We start from the raw sequence: 20,559 nt of genomic DNA on the forward strand, positions 1-20,559 counted from the left end.
TTACATTTTGTGACCAAATAACAGTAATATTAGGAGCATTTTGTTGTCAGGAAACAAAGCTGTCATAAGTCCACATATTTACCTGATTTGTCTTAATTAGTTCAGTCAACATTAGCCATTCTGAATGTTGACTGGAATTGAAAATAACCATTCATTTAATGTTTTAAACACAGATTTATCTAGACTTATTACACGGCTCTCTGGAATGCTTGATTCTGATTGGTCAGTTGAGACATTTGCAGGTTCGTTCTTTTCGAATAATAACCGCTCCAAAATAATAACGCATAGCCGGTGCTACTTTTACGAGTAAGATCGCTCCGCGCCAATAAAGATCAATAAAGATTACTGTCTGTTTGGCGCCATCTTGTGACAAACACTGGACAACCACGACAAGACACAGAGAGCTTACTGAGACTGAACTTGACAAAATAGAGCATGACAGCTACGAAGCCAACACACAAAAAAATACAGAATGGGCATTAAAACTTCTCAAAGACTGGCTAAAAGAGAAAAAAATGGAGACAGACAAGTATGAAGCAGAGGATCTTAATAAGGTATTACGATCATTTTATGCATCTGTGCAAAGTTTCGCGGAAGGATAAAAATGTTAATTTAAAACAAATATGCCAATAAAATGTTTCAAATTCATATTCATGTCCAGTTTTTTTTCTTATGTGACAAGTAGCCGTGTAATAAGCGGGATAATGTAGAGTCAGCCGGTAGTTATCGGGAAATAAGCCCCTTCAGTGTGATACAAGACCCTCCGCTTCGCGTCGGGTCCTGATCACACTGTCGGGGCTTATTTCCCGATAACTACCGGCTGCCTCTACATTATCCCTTACTTAAAATAATATGTCTTCTCAACTAGCTCAAACCAAAAAATTGGTTTAACTTATATGTTTTTGCCCGTCCAACATTTCATTAATTGGATTTTTTACAGTGTACAGTGTAATTTTTGCATCTTGAAATAAATATGTTTCATGTTTTGTATTACTCTGTGTTGTGTTTGTTTCCTTTTTAAAAGATAATGGAGACTTTAAATCTCCTTTATAAAAGCTTTACAAAGCATAAATAGTCCTCACTTTAAATGAGCTCACAAAAATAGTTAACTGACCACTTCTAAATGTTTTATAACTACATAATTAATCATGAATACAGTAGGAATATGTGTTAATGAAGCATTTATTAACACACTGACTAATTTATTACTATACGTCTAAATAATAAGATGTATAAATGAATGTTTAAATAGTTTATTAATAATTTATTTACACTTCCTAAATGATCTTATGAACCACTGGCAACATCTTAAAAACTGGTCTGTAAATAATGTAATACTTATTTTAGAAATGATGAATTGATAATTAATAAAGCATGACAAGACAATCATTAAACACATTCTATATACGCTTATAAATCAAGAAGAAAGCATTGATAAACTATTTACTAATGTCTATTAATGTTTAATAAATTATGAATTGACTATTTAATAATGCTTAATGAAGGAAAATTAGAACATTCCCACATCCGCATATCCTTGAAATATGAATATTAACCGTGCTTTGAATAATCATGATTTTATTATTGCATTATTAATGATTGCATTGCCTTTAATCTTAAAGATTTTAAGAATAGCTTTGAGTATTAACCTTTAGCATATAGTACTAAAGTTAGAATAGTCTAGCAGGCTTAGAGATATGATTCCATTGTATATGGGTTTTGATAGTTGACTTTTAAATGTCATGTGCAAATTTAGCAGGCTTGGAGTTTTTTCGGTATGTATGTATGTATGTGTGTTTTTTAACTTTTGCTTTGCAGAGACACCTGGGGAGAAAAACAGGATGTCGGGGCAGGGTGAAATAACGGTCATAGCTATTTATAACAGGATGAACTTCTAAAACAGAAGTACAACTTTCCATCGAACGGGTCTGGTGAACCTTTAAGAAAGAAGTAAAACTTTCCATCGAACAGGCCCCCACCAAACTGCACATATATATATTTTGGGTCAGAGGGAGAGGGAGAAGAGATCAACCGCTTCTCGGGGGATTTGTTTCTGCATTGGTGTTGTGTAAAGACAGGGACAGTTTTTGACCCAGAGCTCTGTAATATTTCATTTGAGATACTTATTAAAAATAATTTGATTTGAGTTACGTGTCTGATCTCCTCATTAAGAACATGCAGGACGATTAAAGTCCAACAATTGGTGACCCCATCGACGTGATGAGGAGGACTGGACATCATTGATTTTTCTTCTCGACATTCCACTTGCGCAAAATAGGAAAGGTAAGCAGATACCTGTTATATCAAAATTCTGCTTTATTTAAATGTCGTGAAGAATAATTAATGATACAATGATTATTGTCATTTTTATCTAAATTGTATATCTCAAATGAACTATTAAATGTGTCAATTAAATAAAAAGGGAAGTAACAATAATACGATTAAAATAAAATAAAAGAAAAATAGTAAAATAAAAGAAAAATAAGAATAAAAAAAAAAACAATACAAGGAATTAATAACTGGTCCGGGACCAGGCGCGTTTGGAACGCGGAGAACGCAGAGTTGGAAACCCGGCACTGACGAGTGTCCTTAACCTCCGGGTTTAAATTCCCTGGAAAATGGTTCATTCCAGAAACTGAGGATCCGGGATCCGGACGTGGTCACGTACCACGTTTTTTAGCGTAGTAAAATTGGACGCGTGTTCCGGGAACACGTAGCGGTTTTTATTGTTTCCGCAGGATAAAATTACATTAGATTAGGATAGTGTTCTGGGAACACGTTGCGGTTGGACCGTGGGAATAAAATACAGTAGAATAGGACTTAGTGTTCTGGGAACACGTTGCGGTTGGACCGCGGGAATAAAATACAGTAGAATAGGACTTAGTGTTCTGGGAACACGTTGCGGTTGGACCGCGGGAATAAAATACAGTAGAATAGGACTTAGTGTTCTGGGAACACGTTGCGGTTGGACCGCGGGAATAGAATACAGTAGAATAAGACTTAGTGTTCTGGGAACACGTTGCGGTTGGACCGCGGGAATAGAATACAGTAGAATAGGACTTAGTGTTCTGGGAACACGTTGCGGTTGGACCGCGGGAATAGAATACAGTAGAATAGGATTTAGTGTTCTGGGAACACAGAGCGGTTGGACCGCGATACATAGAGATTGAAGTGGGTTTCATACCCGAGAAAGTGGTCAGGGACCACGGGCAACGCAGCGGTTGGACCGCATAAAGAGAAAGTGAAAGTGGTAAGAAAGCCACGAAATAGTCGAAAATACGAAGAGAATATTGGTATTTGAAAAAGTTTTATTGTAAGCAATATTGTTAAGTTGTGCTAAAGAATAGGAATTTGAAACTTACTGAAGATTGTACGAAATGGCTGCTTATTTTTAAATGTGCTGTTTATTTGCGCTGTTTGCTACCGGTATATTATCAGCTTTACTGTGAGTATATTTTAATTCAACTTCTTCTTTGGATAAATATTTTTATTGATTTTTGCTGCCAGTGAATTGCAATTCAGTGTTATCTTTTTACGAAATATTTTTGCTATTATTCAATTCCACGATTAGTACATTTTTATTCAATTTTCTATTTTTCCTATTAACAAGTTTTTACTTAATCTTATATCTTAGGTTTTAATTAAATTTTCTATTTTTCTTATTCAATTTTATTATCATTGATTTGTACTTAATTGTATATCTTAAATTTTGATTTAATTTTCTATTTTTACGAAGACATTTTATTTTGAGTCAGATTTATGATCAGTAAATTTTAATTTAGCATCCTAAAATCTGAGTATTGTCTAGATTTATTATAAGTAAAATCGTAATTCAGTTTTTATGTGTTCAATTACTAATCGTTTTACTGTAAGTGAAGTTGGAATAAAATTTCTAGTTTTAAAAGCCGTCGGATTCCGTCTTTAAAAAATTTATTGTGGTTGCAATTTACTGTCAGCAAATTTTAACTCAATTTGTAGAAAAGCATATTTTATATCCTGTGTATATTGTATTTTACTATTGTGTGTATTTGGGGGATTTTGTTTAGTATTATTTCATTTACACGGTACAAGCGTAGACGGATCCAGTTTTTATTTTGTTTTATTGATGTGAATGTGTGATTCTCCGGAGTTGTCTAGTGTTATTTCATGTTTAAAGGAGTAGACGTTTCTGCAGTATATTTTATGTTTATTGTATTTTAGTGTGGATGTCCATTTTCTTATTTCATTCCGGGGTGTGACTCGGGAAGAAAGAGTAGTTTCTTTATACTTGATTTCAAAATAAATTGAAATGGATATTTGTTCTCGGTGAATTGATTACAAGAAGAGATTGTTTCATTTCTAACAAGATTTAAGAGTAAGGAAGAGAAAACTGTGAACTTCTCAGCTCGGAGCGTAATTTAGTTTCACTTTAGAAGCTGTGCTCTCATTCTGCTTCCTTTCCGTGACGGGCTGGTAGTTTTACTTTCATTTTGAAGAAAAATACAACTGAAAGAAGTTATATGTTATAGATTGTCAAAGCCGAAAAGGGCGTACGGAAGAGAAATACACCCAGTCCGAGAGAGATAATAGACGAAAAGTGTAGAAGTAGAGAGATTCAAACGATTACTGATATTTAATAATTTCGATTGCAGTAGTGGAACAGGGTTTAATAGAACTCAGCCGACTTTGTCTGAAACTAAGCCGTGGTTATCATAAAAGCATATGGTGCCTGTGAATTGATTGAGACGCGTATTGGATGCATTGTTTCGAGCCGTAATAAGAATATTGTAACTTTCAGGAAAACTTTAGAAAATTAGTGAGATCAGCAAGAGATTTGAGAAGTGCTGGTTGTTTTATGGAAATTGACATTTGAACGTGTGATAAGAAATAGATGTTATTGATGTGAACTTTAATTTCAATTTTGACAAGTATTGAAGGCCCTTACATTTTTTATTTTGGCAAAGCTTATTTGTAGTTTCTAATTTTAACAAGTATTACACAATATTGAATTTTTATTTTTGATAAATTTTGTTTTTTACTTTAACCAGCATTGCATATTCTTACATTTTAATTTTGATAAATTTTATTTTTTAACTTTAACCAGTATGACATATTGTTACATTTTTTAACTTTGATAGATGTTGTTTTTTAATACGTCCTAAATATCATTTCATTTTTGAGATTTTAAATTTCTAATTTGACAAGTTTTATAGAATGAATGTAGTTTGAATTCTGACAGGAGTTACATATTGCCAGATTGAATTTGATTTAAGTTTTGACAACATCTTGAATCCTTTTTAACCGTCATCAAGCAAGAGTTGAATACCATTACATTTTCATTTCAAGAAGAAGTAACAATACTGAATTTTATTGTCTGGCAATAGTATTAAAGTGAACTTTAATTTTAATAAGAAGAGGTGATTGTTGTTCGTTTGACTAAGAAAACACAGAAAATAATTTTGTGAGAATTTTTGTGTATTTACAGAAGGACTGACAGCAAATAACATTGAGAGGAAGAATAAACGAGATATTCAGGGTAAGACATATTTTAGTGGAAGATAACATGAAGACTCTTAAAGAGCAATGGGAGGCAGCCGTAGAACAGCTTTTGAGTGGGTTAGAAGAAAGAGAAAGGCTCAAAAAGACTCAGAAATTGCAAGAAATGTATGAAGAATGGAAACAACTTAAGGGTTACGAAGATAGGACGAAGACAAATTTGAAAGAGCAAGTAATTGTTCAAGAAAGTGAAGCGCACAGGAAGTTTCAGAGAGAGGACAAAAAGGAAGTGGGGTTTCTAGCTAGAAAGAAGCATGACAAGGAAGTGAAGAGACTACGTGAAGAGTTTCATTTGTGGCATAGTATGGCAGTTAGTTGTGTGGCTTTGGTACAGTTGGATAGAGAGAGACAAGAGACAGAAAAGAAAGTAGAAATAAAAAAGAGTGACCTTAAAGAGAAGGAAGCAAACAAAATTCAAGAGGGGAGGGAAATAGCATCCATATATCCAGCACTGCCACCCACTGCTCCACCTCCATATGCCCCGCCCCATACACAGTTGCCAGTATTTGAAGTACAAAAGGGTGTGTTGGACATGGAGCAGCGGGAGGGAAATCGCTGGAAAATAAAATCAGGGAAATTAAATTTAATAACAGAAAACGAGACAGAGGAGAGAGAAATAGCACGAGAAACAGCTGAATTGATGAGAACACATAGAGAGCAAGCGGCACAGGCAGAACAGAAGATGGCAGCTCTGGAGAAAGAACTGAGGGAACAATGGAATAGCGTAGTACAGGAAAGGACATTTCAACCCGGAGCACAAAGCACCCCAGGAGAAACATTGAGTAGCAGATTCATAACAGTGGACGAGACTGGGAGTCAGATAGAGGTTGAAGAACAGGGAACATATCCAGTTGAAATATGAACAGGAATGTAGGGAACTACATCTCATTCGTAGGGTACCTAATATCTGCCCCCTAGTGGAGACAATTGGAAAGGTAGAATACAAACCATGGTCATTCACAGACATGGGAGCTATCCTTGCAAAGCTACCTCATATCACGAGTGGTGGGGGTAAATGGATAGGGAAGGTAATAACTTTGACACAAGGGCATACGTTGGCGATCGGAGACCTTAGAGCATTATTGGGACAGGTACTGACTGTAGGACAGATTACGGAAATTGAGCGAGAGGCAGGAACGGTAGGATTATATGATGACTATCCATACTGTCGAGTTGCATCAGATTGGGGAAAGGCACTGCGAAAGCTGTACCCAGCGCCAGCAGGCACCCTTTACAATATAAAATTTTCTCCAAAAGGGGAAGAAACAGCAGCAGCATATCTGAGTCGATGCAAAGGAGAGTGGGAAGAGCAAACAGGGGCTCATCCACATTCAGATAGAATACAGGAACAGATGTTCAGAGCTGCTGTATTGGAAGGGACTCCTAAATCTGTACAGGATGAAATAAAAGCCAACCCCGACTTACCAGGTGCTTTATGTGAGGTTTGGGAACGACATTTCCTTCATCACATGTCTAGGGCGAACGAAAAAGAAAAGGTAGGGGAAGTAGAGGAATTGAAAAAACAGTTGCTAAAATTACAGTTGCAGGAAGCAAGATCTAAATTAAATGAAGAAAAAGGGAAAAAGAAGGATATACAAATGGTAGTTCAGGAGATGAAAGCCCCTCCAAGATATAACAAAGAACAGGAAGCTGACCCATCAAATGTTATATGGGAGAGAACCACCCAAAGACCAATGTATTACTCCAATAGAGGTAGGGGTGGGGATTACAATAGGGGGAGGGGAAGAGTGCAGTATCAGGAAGGGTGTTTCCGTTGTGGTCGTCCGGGACACTTCGTCCGTGATTGTCGGCAACCTGAACTCGGAGCCCAACAGAGACCGTCTCGGGGCAGAGGCCATAACCCACACATGGCCCCTAACGTGGAAAAAGCACCACGACCACACTCGCAGTACCCTTTGTCCACTGGAGGGGAAAGGGAGTGGTACTGAGACAGCTTACGGAACGACCTCAGCAGGGTCAGGGCGGAACCCTTGCTGACTTTGGAGGTAAACACACGTCCTGTTGAATTCCTGGTGGATACTGGGGCAACATACTCCACACTGAACTTTGAACTTCCAAAAAATCTTATTTCAGACGAAACCACTGAAGTAAGGGGGTTTTCCGGGGCTATAACTAGACTGCCATTCTCCAAAGAACTCACAGTGCAGTGCATGAAAAAACAATCACTGACTCACTCTTTTCTGCTGTCATATTCCTCACCGACAAATTTGTTGGGAAGAGACTTGCTAGTGAAACTTGGAGCTGAAATCCTATGCAGCCCGGAGGGGATTATAGTAACTGTGAAAAATGGTATCACCATGAACTGTTCCATCATGTCCACAATGAGAACACATGGACAATGGTTACTTTCTGCAAACACCTCTCCACAGGGAGCTGACATTTACTGGGGGAGGGTGCTTCTGGGGGACACAGGTAACACCCTGAAAGATCTGTACTCTCAATGGGAACCTTGGATATTGTCATTAGCGCCATACACCCAGCTAATAGATCCACTGCATGTCACTCTGTTTTATGATAGAACACAAGAGTACTGGTACCAAGAACAATTTGATAACATTGCAGGAGAACAGTGGGAAATTTTTGGGGCAGGAATACTGATAGGCAAAGAGGGAGTGGCAGGTATTGTAGAACTTACCCCCGAACAGGAACAATGGTATAAAATGAGGGAAGAGGCATCACCCCATATATCATTGTTAGTACACCCCCAACACCAAGCTAAAGATCTAGGACCAATGGTAAAGAAGGGAATACACTTAACAGATTGGAGGGAAACCCAACTTCCTGGTGTAAAATATTCATCTAGCTCAGGGTATTATTTGATCACACAGGAAACAAAAGACACTGTAGTGTTGGAACACGAATGGCTCACAAGATGGCATGGTAGGGAGAAAAGTGATCATGAAGATGCTGAAACAATGTTGAAAAGTTTGCCCGACCAGTTATGGACTCAGAGTCCCACAGATGTAGGGTTTTGTAAAAATTACCCAGAAATTTCGTTCGAGCTGACATGTGATGATCCAATTTGGAGGCCTCAGTATAAGCACAAACCAAAGGCAGAGGAAGGTATCAAAGATACCATTGAAGGTTTGTTAACCGCAGGGGTTTTAGAGTATGCTGATTCCAATTGAAACACACCCATTCTGCCTGTGGAAAGACAAAACACAGGAAAATTCAGAATGGCACATGATTTGAGAACAATCAATCAAATCATGAAAACTCCAACTTTACCTGTTCCAAACCCATACACTTCTCTGAATGAAATCACTCAAAATCAATCATGGTATACTTGCATCTATCTCGCTAATGCTTTCTTCTGTTTACCCCTTGCAGAGCATGTGAGAAACATTGTTTGACCATACTCACCGGACAATCTGTGGTAGCTTTTGTGAATTCGTCATCATTTACATTTTCCACTCTGAGACAAAGAAAGTTGGAAAACTGTCTCGCACAACCAAATTTGGTTTTCACGCATGAGGGCATAAACATGGCCTCATATTGGACAGAAGGAGAACCCCATGACTGTTGTATGACCGTGGAAAGGGAAGAGAAAATTAGACCAGATTTGTTGACAAAAATCATTCCAGAGGGAGTTATGGTGTTTTCAGATGGATGCTGTTTCAGAGATTCGAATGCAACACTGAGGTCAGGAATAGGTATTGCAGCACTGGAAGAGGAAGACATTGAAATATTGATAGCAGAACCTTTACAGGGACATCAGTCAGCTCAGAGAGCAGAAATTGTGGCAATGACAAAGGCGCTAGAGTGGGGAGAAGGAAAAATAATTAACCTTTTTAGTGACTCTACCTATGCAGTGGGTGCAGTTGTAACAGAATTGCCTAAGTGGAAAAGATGTGGTTTTATGGCAGCTAACAACAAACCTATTAAACATCAGGAAGACATCATAGCATTAGCAACAGCTATTATGAAACCCAAGCAGGTGGCGATCATAAAATGTAAAGGTCATGATACCAGTAACTGAGATGCGGCACAAGGTAACCAGATAGGACATGGCGGCAAAGCAAGGTGCAGGGTACATTACACAAATGGTGTTACAAGATGCGGAACAGGAAGGTACCAATAACATTTTACCTGACCCAGACATAGCAGTAGAACAACACAAAGCCTCACCTGAGGAAAAATCTATGTGGCTTCACAAAGGGGCGGTACATTTAGACAATGGCTGGGTGGGACCTGACGTAAACTAGTTATTCCACCTAGTATGATAGAACCCCTTATCACTCAAGCACACACCCCCTAACATGTTGGAATCAAACAAACCATTTCCAATCTTAACCAGTGGTGGCACCAATACCTGGCTGCTACAGTTAAAGAATTTATCGCTAACTGCAGGGTGTGCTCCATACACAATGTACGCGCTGGAGTGAAATGTGCCGCAGGAGTCTTCCCGCCACGGGGACCTGGTGAGGAAGTGGTTATCGATTACACAGACCTGGGGGAGAGAGTGGAAGGTAAACGTTATCTTTTAGTTTTCATGAATGTGTTTTCAGGTTGGCCAAAGGAGTGGCCCACGGGGAAGGAAGATTCGATTTCGGTGATTAAGTGTTTGATTAACCAATAAATTCCGCGTTACGGTTTTCTGCTAATAAATCGCTCAGACAACGGTACACATTTTAAGAATGCGGATTTACAAAAGGTTGAGAGTGCACTGGGATTGCGTTTCCGTTTCGGGACCGTATACCATCCTAAATGACAGGGAAAAGTTAAACGTATGAATCTTAACCGCATGACCTCATTTAAACCATTTGAACTTCTGACGGGTCGTTCATTTCCTGGTCCGTTCAACCCAGTGCACCCTGAACAAATAAAAATCTTGATCACAGAACATAATTAACCAAACTGAATGATATTGTTTCAAGTTTTTCCAAACAGAAAACCATCTCTCATGCACATCTCTCCAGATGCAGAAATCAATAATTGGCGGATTGGGTGCTCCTAAGGGATATGGTAAGATTGGACCTGCAGGAACTGCAGGACCAAAAGGGGGAATCCAACACAGGGGAACAACAGCAGGTTGACATTTCTCAAAAGAACACAAAAGTAACACACAAAGAACTAAAGGGGGACTTATTAAACAGTCCAGAACATGAACTCAAAAAACACTGTGAAGAACAAAGGGTAAAAAAGTTGGCTATACCTAGGATTGGGTGTGGTTTGGACAGACTAGAGTGGGAAAAAGTAAGGGATTTAATCAAAGAAGAGGTCCAAAACACAGAAATAATCATTACTGTGTATGTAAGGGAATAATAAGTGAAAAAAGGGAGATTGGGATTGTGAAGTATTTTACTATTTTTTAAATATTTTACATTTTTATTTTGATATTTTTCAGATATTTTCCATTTTGAGAGTTTTTAAATATTTTACGTTTTTCTATTTCATGATTTTCAAATATTTGACACTTTTCTATTTTCAGATTTTAAGATTTCACATTTCAATATTTTACAACTTCCAAGTATTTTACAATTTACTATTTTTGGTGGTTTTTAAAGGTGTTACATTTGATCATTTTCATGAGTTTCAAGTATTTTACACGTGACTGTTTTTGAGCATTTCAAAAATTTTACATTTTTCTACATATTGTGATTTTTCAAGGGTTTTGCATTTTACAATATTTTATGATTTTCAAAGGACTTACATTTTAATATATCCTTTTGTGAGCATTGTTGAAAATATTTTGATGACATATATTCTTTCAGGGGTATTTTCGGAGACATCATAACATCGTTTTGCATTTTTTATAGATTATTTTACAAGGACATTTTGAAGATATTTTACAATTATTTTGAATTAACATAGATTCTTTTGCTATAGTGTTGTGTTTGACAGTTTTACTTTTAACGTGTGTGTTTTGAAATTATTTCACATCCAGTTTGACTATATTTTACAGCCTTCATCTATATCTTTACAAATGTTTCATAATTCTTTTATTTCTGGGATATTTTACATTTTTATTAATTGACAGTTTTAGAGGAGTATTTACTATATTTTGGTTATATTTGAGTGTGTGGAGGATAAACTTTTGCTATATTTTACAGGACGTTTATAATACATGTTCACCAAATATTTCACAGTTCTTTTATGATAATCTATAAGGTTTAATAATAAGAGGTGCACGAAGATAATGTATATTGTATAAGGTTTGTGCCTATCTTCTTAAAATATTTTCAAGCAGAGATAAGATTTACAAGAATTCATATATTTGCGGTAGTGCCTGTTTAAAATAAATAAACAAATAACTAATCTGACAAAAATTCAGGAATCGATAACCCATTCAATAGCTGGATGACAAAATGGTTTGGGCAATACAGTGCGCTGATCACTTCATTATTAATGTCCATCGCAGTGGCCGCGGCGATACTTGTAACCTGCGGGTGTTGTTGTATTCCATGTATCAGATCTTTGTGTAACAGGTGGATCGTGAAGACGGTGGAGGGGAAGGATCCTCCACCGTATCAGATGCCACTGCTGGGAGCAGTAGGGCTAAACGAAGAAGAACCAAAGGAGGAGGAGTCAGAGGTTGATCTCCTGTAAAGGAGATCAAAAGGGGGAATGAAGGAAAATTAGAACATTCCCACATCCGCATATCCTTGAAATATGAATATTAACCGTGCTTTGAATAATCATGATTTTATTATTGCATTATTAATGATTGCATTGCCTTTAATCTTAAAGATTTTAAGAATAGCTTTGAGTATTAACCTTTAGCATATAGTACTAAAGTTAGAATAGTCTAGCAGGCTTAGAGATATGATTCCATTGTATATGGGTTTTGATAGTTGACTTTTAAATGTCATGTGCAAATTTAGCAGGCTTGGAGTTTTTTCGGTATGTATGTATGTATGTGTGTTTTTTAACTTTTGCTTTGCAGAGACACCTGGGGAGAAAAACAGGATGTCGGGGCAGGGTGAAATAACGGTCATAGCTATTTATAACAGGATGAACTTCTAAAACAGAAGTACAACTTTCCATCGAACGGGTCTGGTGAACCTTTAAGAAAGAAGTAAAACTTTCCATCGAACAGGCCCCCACCAAACTGCACATATATATATTTTGGGTCAGAGGGAGAGGGAGAAGAGATCAACCGCTTCTCGGGGGATTTGTTTCTGCATTGGTGTTGTGTAAAGACAGGGACAGTTTTTGACCCAGAGCTCTGTAATATTTCATTTGAGATACTTATTAAAAATAATTTGATTTGAGTTACGTGTCTGATCTCCTCATTAAGAACATGCAGGACGATTAAAGTCCAACATTAACTAATGCTTTACTAATGCTTCATAGTGTGAAGTTATTATAAAGTGTTACCAAAAATCCTGATTTTCCAAGCCAAAAGATTTCCTCAACTCTTCAAAGCTTTTCATTTGGTTTTCTTTTGCTACTTGGTAGAAAATCTTTATTCCCTTTCTAGCCCAGACCTTAAATCTCTGGTCAGTTCTATTCGGTACAGAAACCTTGGTCGTAAGCCAACCAACTAGGGCTACACGATTAATCATATTTTTATCATGATAACGATATGTGCGCCCCACGATTAGTTAAAGACAATCGTCGCAATTAATCAGTAAAGACCAAGCACAAAGCAGACGGTCTAGAATCAAGCAATGTGTTTGCTTGATAAGGGTGGAGTCAGAGTATACGGAGTGGATAAGGAGTATGAGTTATTTTTGCTATTTCTGCTGATTTCTTTTGCAAAATCTATGCAGAATTTTGCGAAATGATTTTAAATGTTTTAAAAAGAGAATGGGAGCTGTGTATATTACAAAACAATAAAATATTTTATAATATATAACATATATCCTAATATTATATACATGGCTGTAAAGTGTAATAAAGATACTGAAGTGAATAGCAGTACTTCACTTAGAGCATGATCGTGATTTCTAATCGTGATCAAAAGTTTGAACAAAACAATCGTGATCATAATTTTTCCTGGAATTGTGCAGCCCTACAACCAACTTAAGATTTTAACATCTTTGTTCAGTTTGTATGTCTTGATCAGCTCTTTCCAAGTTGTAAGTACTGATTTTACCCATGGATTTCCAATTTTTTCAAGTTAATTCAACCGTTTATCATCAGCCATTAAGGCCTGAACAGGGACCTCTGGTAAAACATTACATTCAATATTTTTCCACTGGGCATCATATTTTGAGTCACACAAATACAGCAATGTTCTGATTTGGGCTGAGATAAAGTAATCTTTCAGACAAGGTAGACCCCATCCACCTTTATCTTTTGAAAGTTGTAAAGTTTTAAATTGGATGCGAGGTTTTTTTGCTATGCCATATAAATCTTGAGATTGCTTTATTCCACTCGTCAATTAGGCGGGTGGGAATAGGAACTGGGAGAGTCTGAAATAAGTAGAGGAATCTGGGCAAAACGTTCATTTTAATTGTTTCAATTCTTTGGCTTAGACTTAGATATGGAATAAGATTCCATTTTTCACGTCCTTCTTTATATTGGAAAAAAGAGGGGTATAATTTTTTTTCCAAAATTGTTGATAAGTCTTTATGGAGAATTACACCTAAATATTTGAAAGATTCTGTTTGCCATTTAAATGGGTAAGAAAAAACAATGGGGGGCTCCAGTATGAAAGAATTTCAGTCTTCTGGATGTTCAGTTTGTATCCCGGCATTGGACCAATATCTTGGAGGAAATGCATCATGTTAGGTATTGAAATCTCTGGTTTTGTCAAGAACAATAGGACATCATCTGCGTAACATGCAATTTTGTGAACGGTCCCATTTATTGCAACACCATTGATAGTGTTTGATTGTCTAATGTATTGGGCCAATGGTTCCAGGTACAAGGCAAATAGGAGGGGGGACCAGGCGCAGCCCTGTCTCACCCCTCTTTCCAGAGTCATTGGATCTGTTAAGTGGCCGTTAATTTTGAGTCTTGAGGTTGGACCGTCGTAGAGAGCCCCTATATTTCTAATTATTTGGTCATCTATTTGGAACTTGTTTAGTACTTTAAATAGATAGAGCCAATTAACCGAATCAAAGGCTTTCTCCGCGTCTAGGCTAATTATTACCGCTTCAATTTGGTGTTTTTGTACATAATGCATTATGTGTAAGGATTGTCTTATGTTGTCCTGAGTCTGTCTATTATTAATAAACCCAGTTTGATCATTGTGAATTAAATTTTGAAGTATTTGTTCCATTCTTTTGGACATAATTGAGATGTATATATGGTAATCCACGTTCAGAATCGAAATTGGTCTATAAGATGCGCATTCGAGCCTATCTTTCCCTTCCTTAGGTATTAAAGAAACAATAGCTTCTTTCCAACTTGGGGGGATCTGAGCATGTTTAAGGACCCAATTAAAAGTTGTTAAAAGCAGGGGAGTAAGTGTTTCTTTCAATGCTTTATACCATTCAGAGGTGAATCCGTCACTCCCTGGAGACTTATTGTTTTTCAGTCTTTTAATTGCATTCTGTATTTCCAGAGCAGTAATTTCCGACTTTAATTTTTTATTCTGTTCGTCTGTCATAACTGGTAGGTTTAGGTTTTCCAAAAAAGATTCTATTTCATCTTCCTTATCTATTGAGATTTTAGAGAAAATATTTTTATAGAAAGATTCAAATGTTGATTGAATTTGGTCTTGTTTTATTAAAATTTCCCCATTTTTACGATCTCGTATTTTAAAGATTGCTCTCTCAGCTTGTTGTTTTCTAATGTTGATTCCAAAACTTGATCAATTAAGAGATCAAAACTTGGAGGCGGAGCCATCTTTAAACGAAAGCCCTCCATACCCGGACTTCTAGTTACCGTCCAATCCATAAAAAACAAAGTATACCTCTGTACTCTGCTGCCTTCATTGGTAATGTTTTAAATTACCTATATACTACCTGTATATAATCTATATATACCTGTTAAACGCATAGTTTGGTAAGGGAGTTAGTCCATTTGCCTAATCCTTCGCGTTGCTTTGTTGCATTTTTTTCAAGAGACTTTCCGTTTCTGTTGGTGATTTAAACACGTATTTCTTTCCTTCATAAGTCAACAGCAATGTTGCGGGGAAGGCGAAACCATGCCTTAGCTTCCTCTTTCTGAATTCCTTGCATGCCTGCTGGAACTCTGCTCGCTGTTGACGTATAGGGTACGGTAAATCCTGGGAAAAATAGATCTTCTTCCCTTTATACTGGTTATGCGTATGACTCGTTCCTTGTCCTGATAATTCAGGAATCTCATTATGAAACCGCGCGGGGGATCCGCGTCACCTCTTCTTGCGCCAAGCCTGTGTGCGTGTTCTATCGTCAGCTGGGGCACCTCCAACAGCTCCCGGATCAGCGATTCGAGGAAGCCCTCTACCTCTACTGGTTCCACTCCCTCCGGGATTCCCATGAGTCTGAGATTTTTTCTGCGTCCCCGTGATTCGAGATCGATAAGTTTTCTTTTTATAGTCGCATTTTCGGCTCGCAACTGAGCATTTTCCTCGCGTATCTAAGCCACTTCTGCTTTCAGGGCCTTTAGTTCTCTAAACTCGGGAAGTTTGTCTTCTGTATCGCTGATGTGGGCTTCTGCAGTCTGGATACGTGTCTCTATTCCTCCCAGGTCAGTCCTCAAGGCTACAATTTCGGCCCTTATTTCAGCTCTCCATCTCTCCACACTACGACACATGTCGTCCAGCTTTTCAATCACCCTTTCGAGTGCGTTGTCTGTTCGGGCGTCATCAATCTCTGACCTCGTTAGTTTAGCAGCGTTAGCTTGGGCCGCCGCGATTCCGGGAGAGGCACAATCTGTTATTTTAGATTGCTTACTTGTCGAAGATTTACCCGAGCCCGAGTTCTTTGACTGTTTAGACATCTTTCACCACGTTTATTTTCTTTATATTTGGGTTTAGCGTATATGTTTAGATTAAATTCGGCAGAGAGCTTAAGCTATGCGACTTGTCACATCCTCTCTAAACCGGAAGTCCCAACATCTGATTTTCATCTGCGCATCAGTATTCCCACATCCCAGAAATGCATCACTCCTGAATTAGACATTTGCCCAACATCTGAAGTTTTAATACTCTCAATTAATGTTGCGGATTCATGTTGCACTTTAATCAAATGTTGCTGGCTCACTGATAAGTAGAGGCAGGATCTAAAAACGAATCCGCAAGATCTATTATTTCATTGAACTTTTGAGCTTGTGCAAGGGGTCACTGAACACACAGGGAATGCTGACAGAAATAAAACAGAAAGGTCAGATTGCTCCTTTTCAGGAAAAGTGTGTGTCAGCATAAAAGATGGAAAGACTTCGCCATTTGCTAAATCATTTACTATTATTAAATCTACACCTTCCAGAGGCAACGGTTTACAGACACCCAGCTTATAAGCTCTATTTACTAGATCTGACTTTATATGAACCATGTGCAAAGGCACATTAACACAATCCATCTCAATTCCACGGACTAAAACAACAAAACCAGTATAAGTCTTAACAGAAAATGGTAGGTTATGCTCAAGAATCAAGTATCTCGCTATATGCTCCAGTATCTCGAAGCAAAACAACCGGCTTAAACTCAGTATCAGGGAAAATGGAGATGGTGCCTTCTAAAACAAACGGCTGGTAACCTTTAACATCAGCTATGATTAGCTAAACGGATAGCTATCTCATTTGTTAAAACATATCAGTTCCATTTACATATCTGTTTCATTTATATTTGGCCACATAAATGCATCTTGGCAAAATGATATGAATCTGATCTTTTACTCCTGCACAAAATGCAAATACACTATTCATTACTCCCCCTTAAACAAGTTAATCCGACGTTTATGCAAAAAAAGGCAGCACTTAGTGTATGTTGTACTGTATATTGGGTGGGGGACACGCATTTCCTTGCTCCGCATGAGCTAAAGCGCACACTACAGAGCAGCAGGAGAGTGATGATTTAACGTACAGGTCCATGACGGGAAAAACTCTCGAAGATTTGGCTCAAAGTTTTATTTCTTTGCTTAATATCATTGGAGTTTGTCATTGGACTCTTTTATTGGTTCTAGAAAGCTTTTTACCAGCTGTCGCTGCTCCATAAAGCAAGCGTGCCATGTTTGTTTGTTTGTCTCTTTGCCGGCTAACTTCCGGGTGACGTGAATACGTTTGGGGGAGTTATGCCCTGACTTATATGGTTTTGTCAACCAGATGTATTTACACTTGTCCAGTTTCATCTGAAATGCATCCTAGACCACCTCCTTTAGTGGTTTGAGCAATCAGATTTTAATCCGTCTCAAAAACATTTCGGAGGGCATTTACACCTGGTCTTTTTACGATCGGATCGCTTTCCGATCAGAGAAAGACATAAAGTGACCAGGTTTTCAAATTCTTCTGCTTTCTACAATTGACAATCCGCAATCAGATGTTCAGGACTTAGATAATAGAAACATTCTCGTTTCTCCTCAGTAGTAGGGTTTATTTTACAAGCATTCTTGGAGGGTGCATTAGGGTGCATTACCCAAAGCAGCACGTTTGGCGAATCGAGTGACCTCGAAGCAAATTTTGTCTGTGGCGTTACAGGGAAAACTGTACGATGTATTAGAAGAAACTCATCAGCGAGAACAGCGGCATTAGACAAGAAAAAGACTTTGTTTGTTCAAATGAACCATCAAATTCTCTCGCACACAATTCTTAAAATCTTCCGGCAAATCTTCCGGCCAAGATTTCGGCAACACGAGAAAACAGCCAGACAATCTAATGTAGAGTTTGCAAGGGAGAAAAAAATTATCTTTGATAAGTGGTGTCTCTCTTACAAGATGCCTGTAACTATCATGGAACAGTTACAAGAGTTAATCTTGTTAGAGAGACAGCACTTATTAAAGATAATTTTTTTCTCCCTTGCAAACTCTACATAAGATTGTCTGGCTGTTTTCTCATGTTGCCGGAATCGTTGCCGGTATGCTTCAGGGACAAGCTCGTACAGTACACACACTAAAACTGCTGCTTTAATTGTGTCATAGTCAAGAAAAGATTCAATTGGCAAAGCTGAAAAGACTTATTTTGCCCTTAGTTTGAGACTACATTGCAACAAGAGGGCCCACATATCTCTTGGCCACCCTAACTTTCCTGCAACTCACTCAATGCAACAAAGTTAGAATCCACTTCTGCTTCTCTGAGCGGTGGAACAAGTTTCATATATCTACTAAGGTCAAAAGTAACATCAGAAGGTACATTGCTATGCCCTCCAGCCAAAGGACTGGCTTACATAGATGGAGTTTTGTTACCTTGTAAAAATACTGCTTGTGCAGCCACGCGCTTGAGCCTCTTAAGTGAGTGTTAGCAATTGAATTTCCATTTCAGCCTCTGCTTTAACAGTTCTCAACGTAATCTTTTGTGCTTTACAGTCCTGCTTCTTTATTCCCAAACCCAACTCTCTCAGCCTCACTGCTTACCTACATTGGGTCTCATTCATGAAACACGAGCAGAACGAATTGTTGTGTAAATCGTTTAAATAAAGTCCTCTTGGCGTACATTTTCGCATTCATGAAAATGTTCGTATTTTCCAAATGTTAGTAGGTACGAAAGAAATCTACACCTGCTCCCAGCCACGCGTAAATTGTGCGTTTAACATCCGAACGTTTTGCTCATTAAGGCTGTATTTTAATTCAGCTTAATCATGTACATATTACACAGCATTTTGAAAAGTTTATTCTTTTGACTTTTATGATGAACTCCAGTAATAGCATCTGCAAACGGAACACTTTAATCAAATAAGTAATTGCTTTCAATAGGGCTGGGCAACTAATAGCCCCTTAATTGTTACGGAAATTATTTCCTATAAAATGGCCAAAATCAGGCATAACAAGAAACATTTACGATGGCTGATATAGCGCTTTTGCTAGATTTGGTAGATAGAGCGCTGCGCAAAAGGCGTATTTTCAGAGACCGTGCAGACTTACTTGGCAAGAATGATGACTGGTTAATTAGTCGTTTCAGGCTACCCAGACCAGTTCTTTTGCATTTATGCAATACATTGGAGGCCAATCTTAGAAGGCAAACTAGAAGATTCCACAGCATTCCAGCACACTTGCAGGTGTTGTCCGTGCTTGGTTTTTTGGCAACAGGAACATTCCAGCGGGAGATTGCAGACAGGTCAGGGATATCTCAGTCATCCATGAGTCGCATCATCCCAGATGTTCTTGATGGCATAATAGGGCTAATGCCCCAATATATAAAATTCCCCTTTAACCCTCTGGGGTCTAAGGGGTTTTTAGGGCCCTTGGGAAGTTTTGACATGCACTGACATTTGTGCTTTTTTCAGTTGCTTAAAAACATATTAATGGCAAAAGTCTCATAACACTGTGTTCATCACAAACTGGGCTACAATATCATATAATCAACATGTATGTACATGTTTGTATTTTTGAGAGAAAAATGTTTATGCGTGGTTTTTGAAAAAGCAAAATTTTTAAGTCACTGATATAACTCCACAAAACTCATTCTAAACATGTTTTCCCAAGACTTTCCAAACTGGATCTAGTAGTCTAGAGTTTTTTCTTCAAAATGATGTGAAAATCATATGGCCTACTCAATCACATAAAGCAAGATATTGATTTACAATTTCTAAGACACTTTTGCTTGGGAAAGGCTGTATGCATGGAGGCGGGAAAGCTCCTGAATAATCAGTGATTGACAGCTGAGAGACAAAAGAGTTGAATAATGAGCCACTAATGAGCCTTGTGTGGATGTTCAACAGGAATAACTTTCTCTGTAGTAAAACCATGATAAGGTTTACTTTTCAATATAATGTAAATACACACACACACACACATTATATATATTTATATATATTTCTATTGAAATATTTTCTATTAATTTCACAAGTATAAGTTACCTTTTAAAAACCATAGTAGCTTAATCATGGTAAAGATACTGTTTGGCCATCTTAACATGAACACACTTCAACCCAGGGTTAGTGTTTGGTTGGCCAGCGAGAGGTTTACTTTTGTGCAGTAAAAAGCTCAAAAGAACAACTGCCTATCGTTGTCTGGACTCTTATTTGTGTATTTGTAA

The 20,559-nt window shown here is 37.8% G+C and overlaps 2 protein-coding genes across 3 annotated transcripts; both read left to right on the forward strand.

Moving 5' to 3' along the window:
- Positions 1-1,506: 1,506 nt before the first annotated feature.
- LOC135729901 (uncharacterized) lies at positions 1,507-12,770 on the forward strand. 2 transcript variants are annotated; one of them, XM_065247790.1, is made up of 2 exons: positions 1,507-3,445; positions 5,465-12,770. In XM_065247790.1, the coding sequence occupies exon 2, from the start codon at positions 6,501-6,503 to the stop codon at positions 7,482-7,484; it is 984 nt and encodes a 327-aa protein (XP_065103862.1). In that variant the 5' UTR covers positions 1,507-3,445; positions 5,465-6,500; the 3' UTR covers positions 7,485-12,770. The 2 variants fall into 2 exon arrangements, with proteins under 2 accessions (XP_065103862.1, XP_065103863.1); XM_065247791.1 differs by having other exon boundaries at positions 1,507-2,283.
- Positions 9,041-9,535, forward strand: LOC141282942 (uncharacterized). The gene has a single exon (XM_073816136.1). It carries the CDS (start codon positions 9,041-9,043, stop codon positions 9,533-9,535), a length of 495 nt encoding a protein of 164 aa, XP_073672237.1.
- Positions 12,771-20,559: the final 7,789 nt, after the last annotated feature.

This window comes from Paramisgurnus dabryanus, chromosome 11 (assembly GCF_030506205.2).
Source record: "Paramisgurnus dabryanus chromosome 11, PD_genome_1.1, whole genome shotgun sequence".
Classification (NCBI taxonomy): Eukaryota; Metazoa; Chordata; class Actinopteri; order Cypriniformes; family Cobitidae; genus Paramisgurnus; species Paramisgurnus dabryanus.

Excerpts from the sequence above, each read along its gene's own strand:
- LOC141282942 (XM_073816136.1), top strand. The coding sequence starts at position 9,041 with ATGGCCTCATATTGGACAGAAGGAGAACCCCATGACTGTTGTATGACC.
- LOC135729901 (XM_065247790.1), top strand. The coding sequence starts at position 6,501 with ATGGGAGCTATCCTTGCAAAGCTACCTCATATCACGAGTGGTGGGGGT.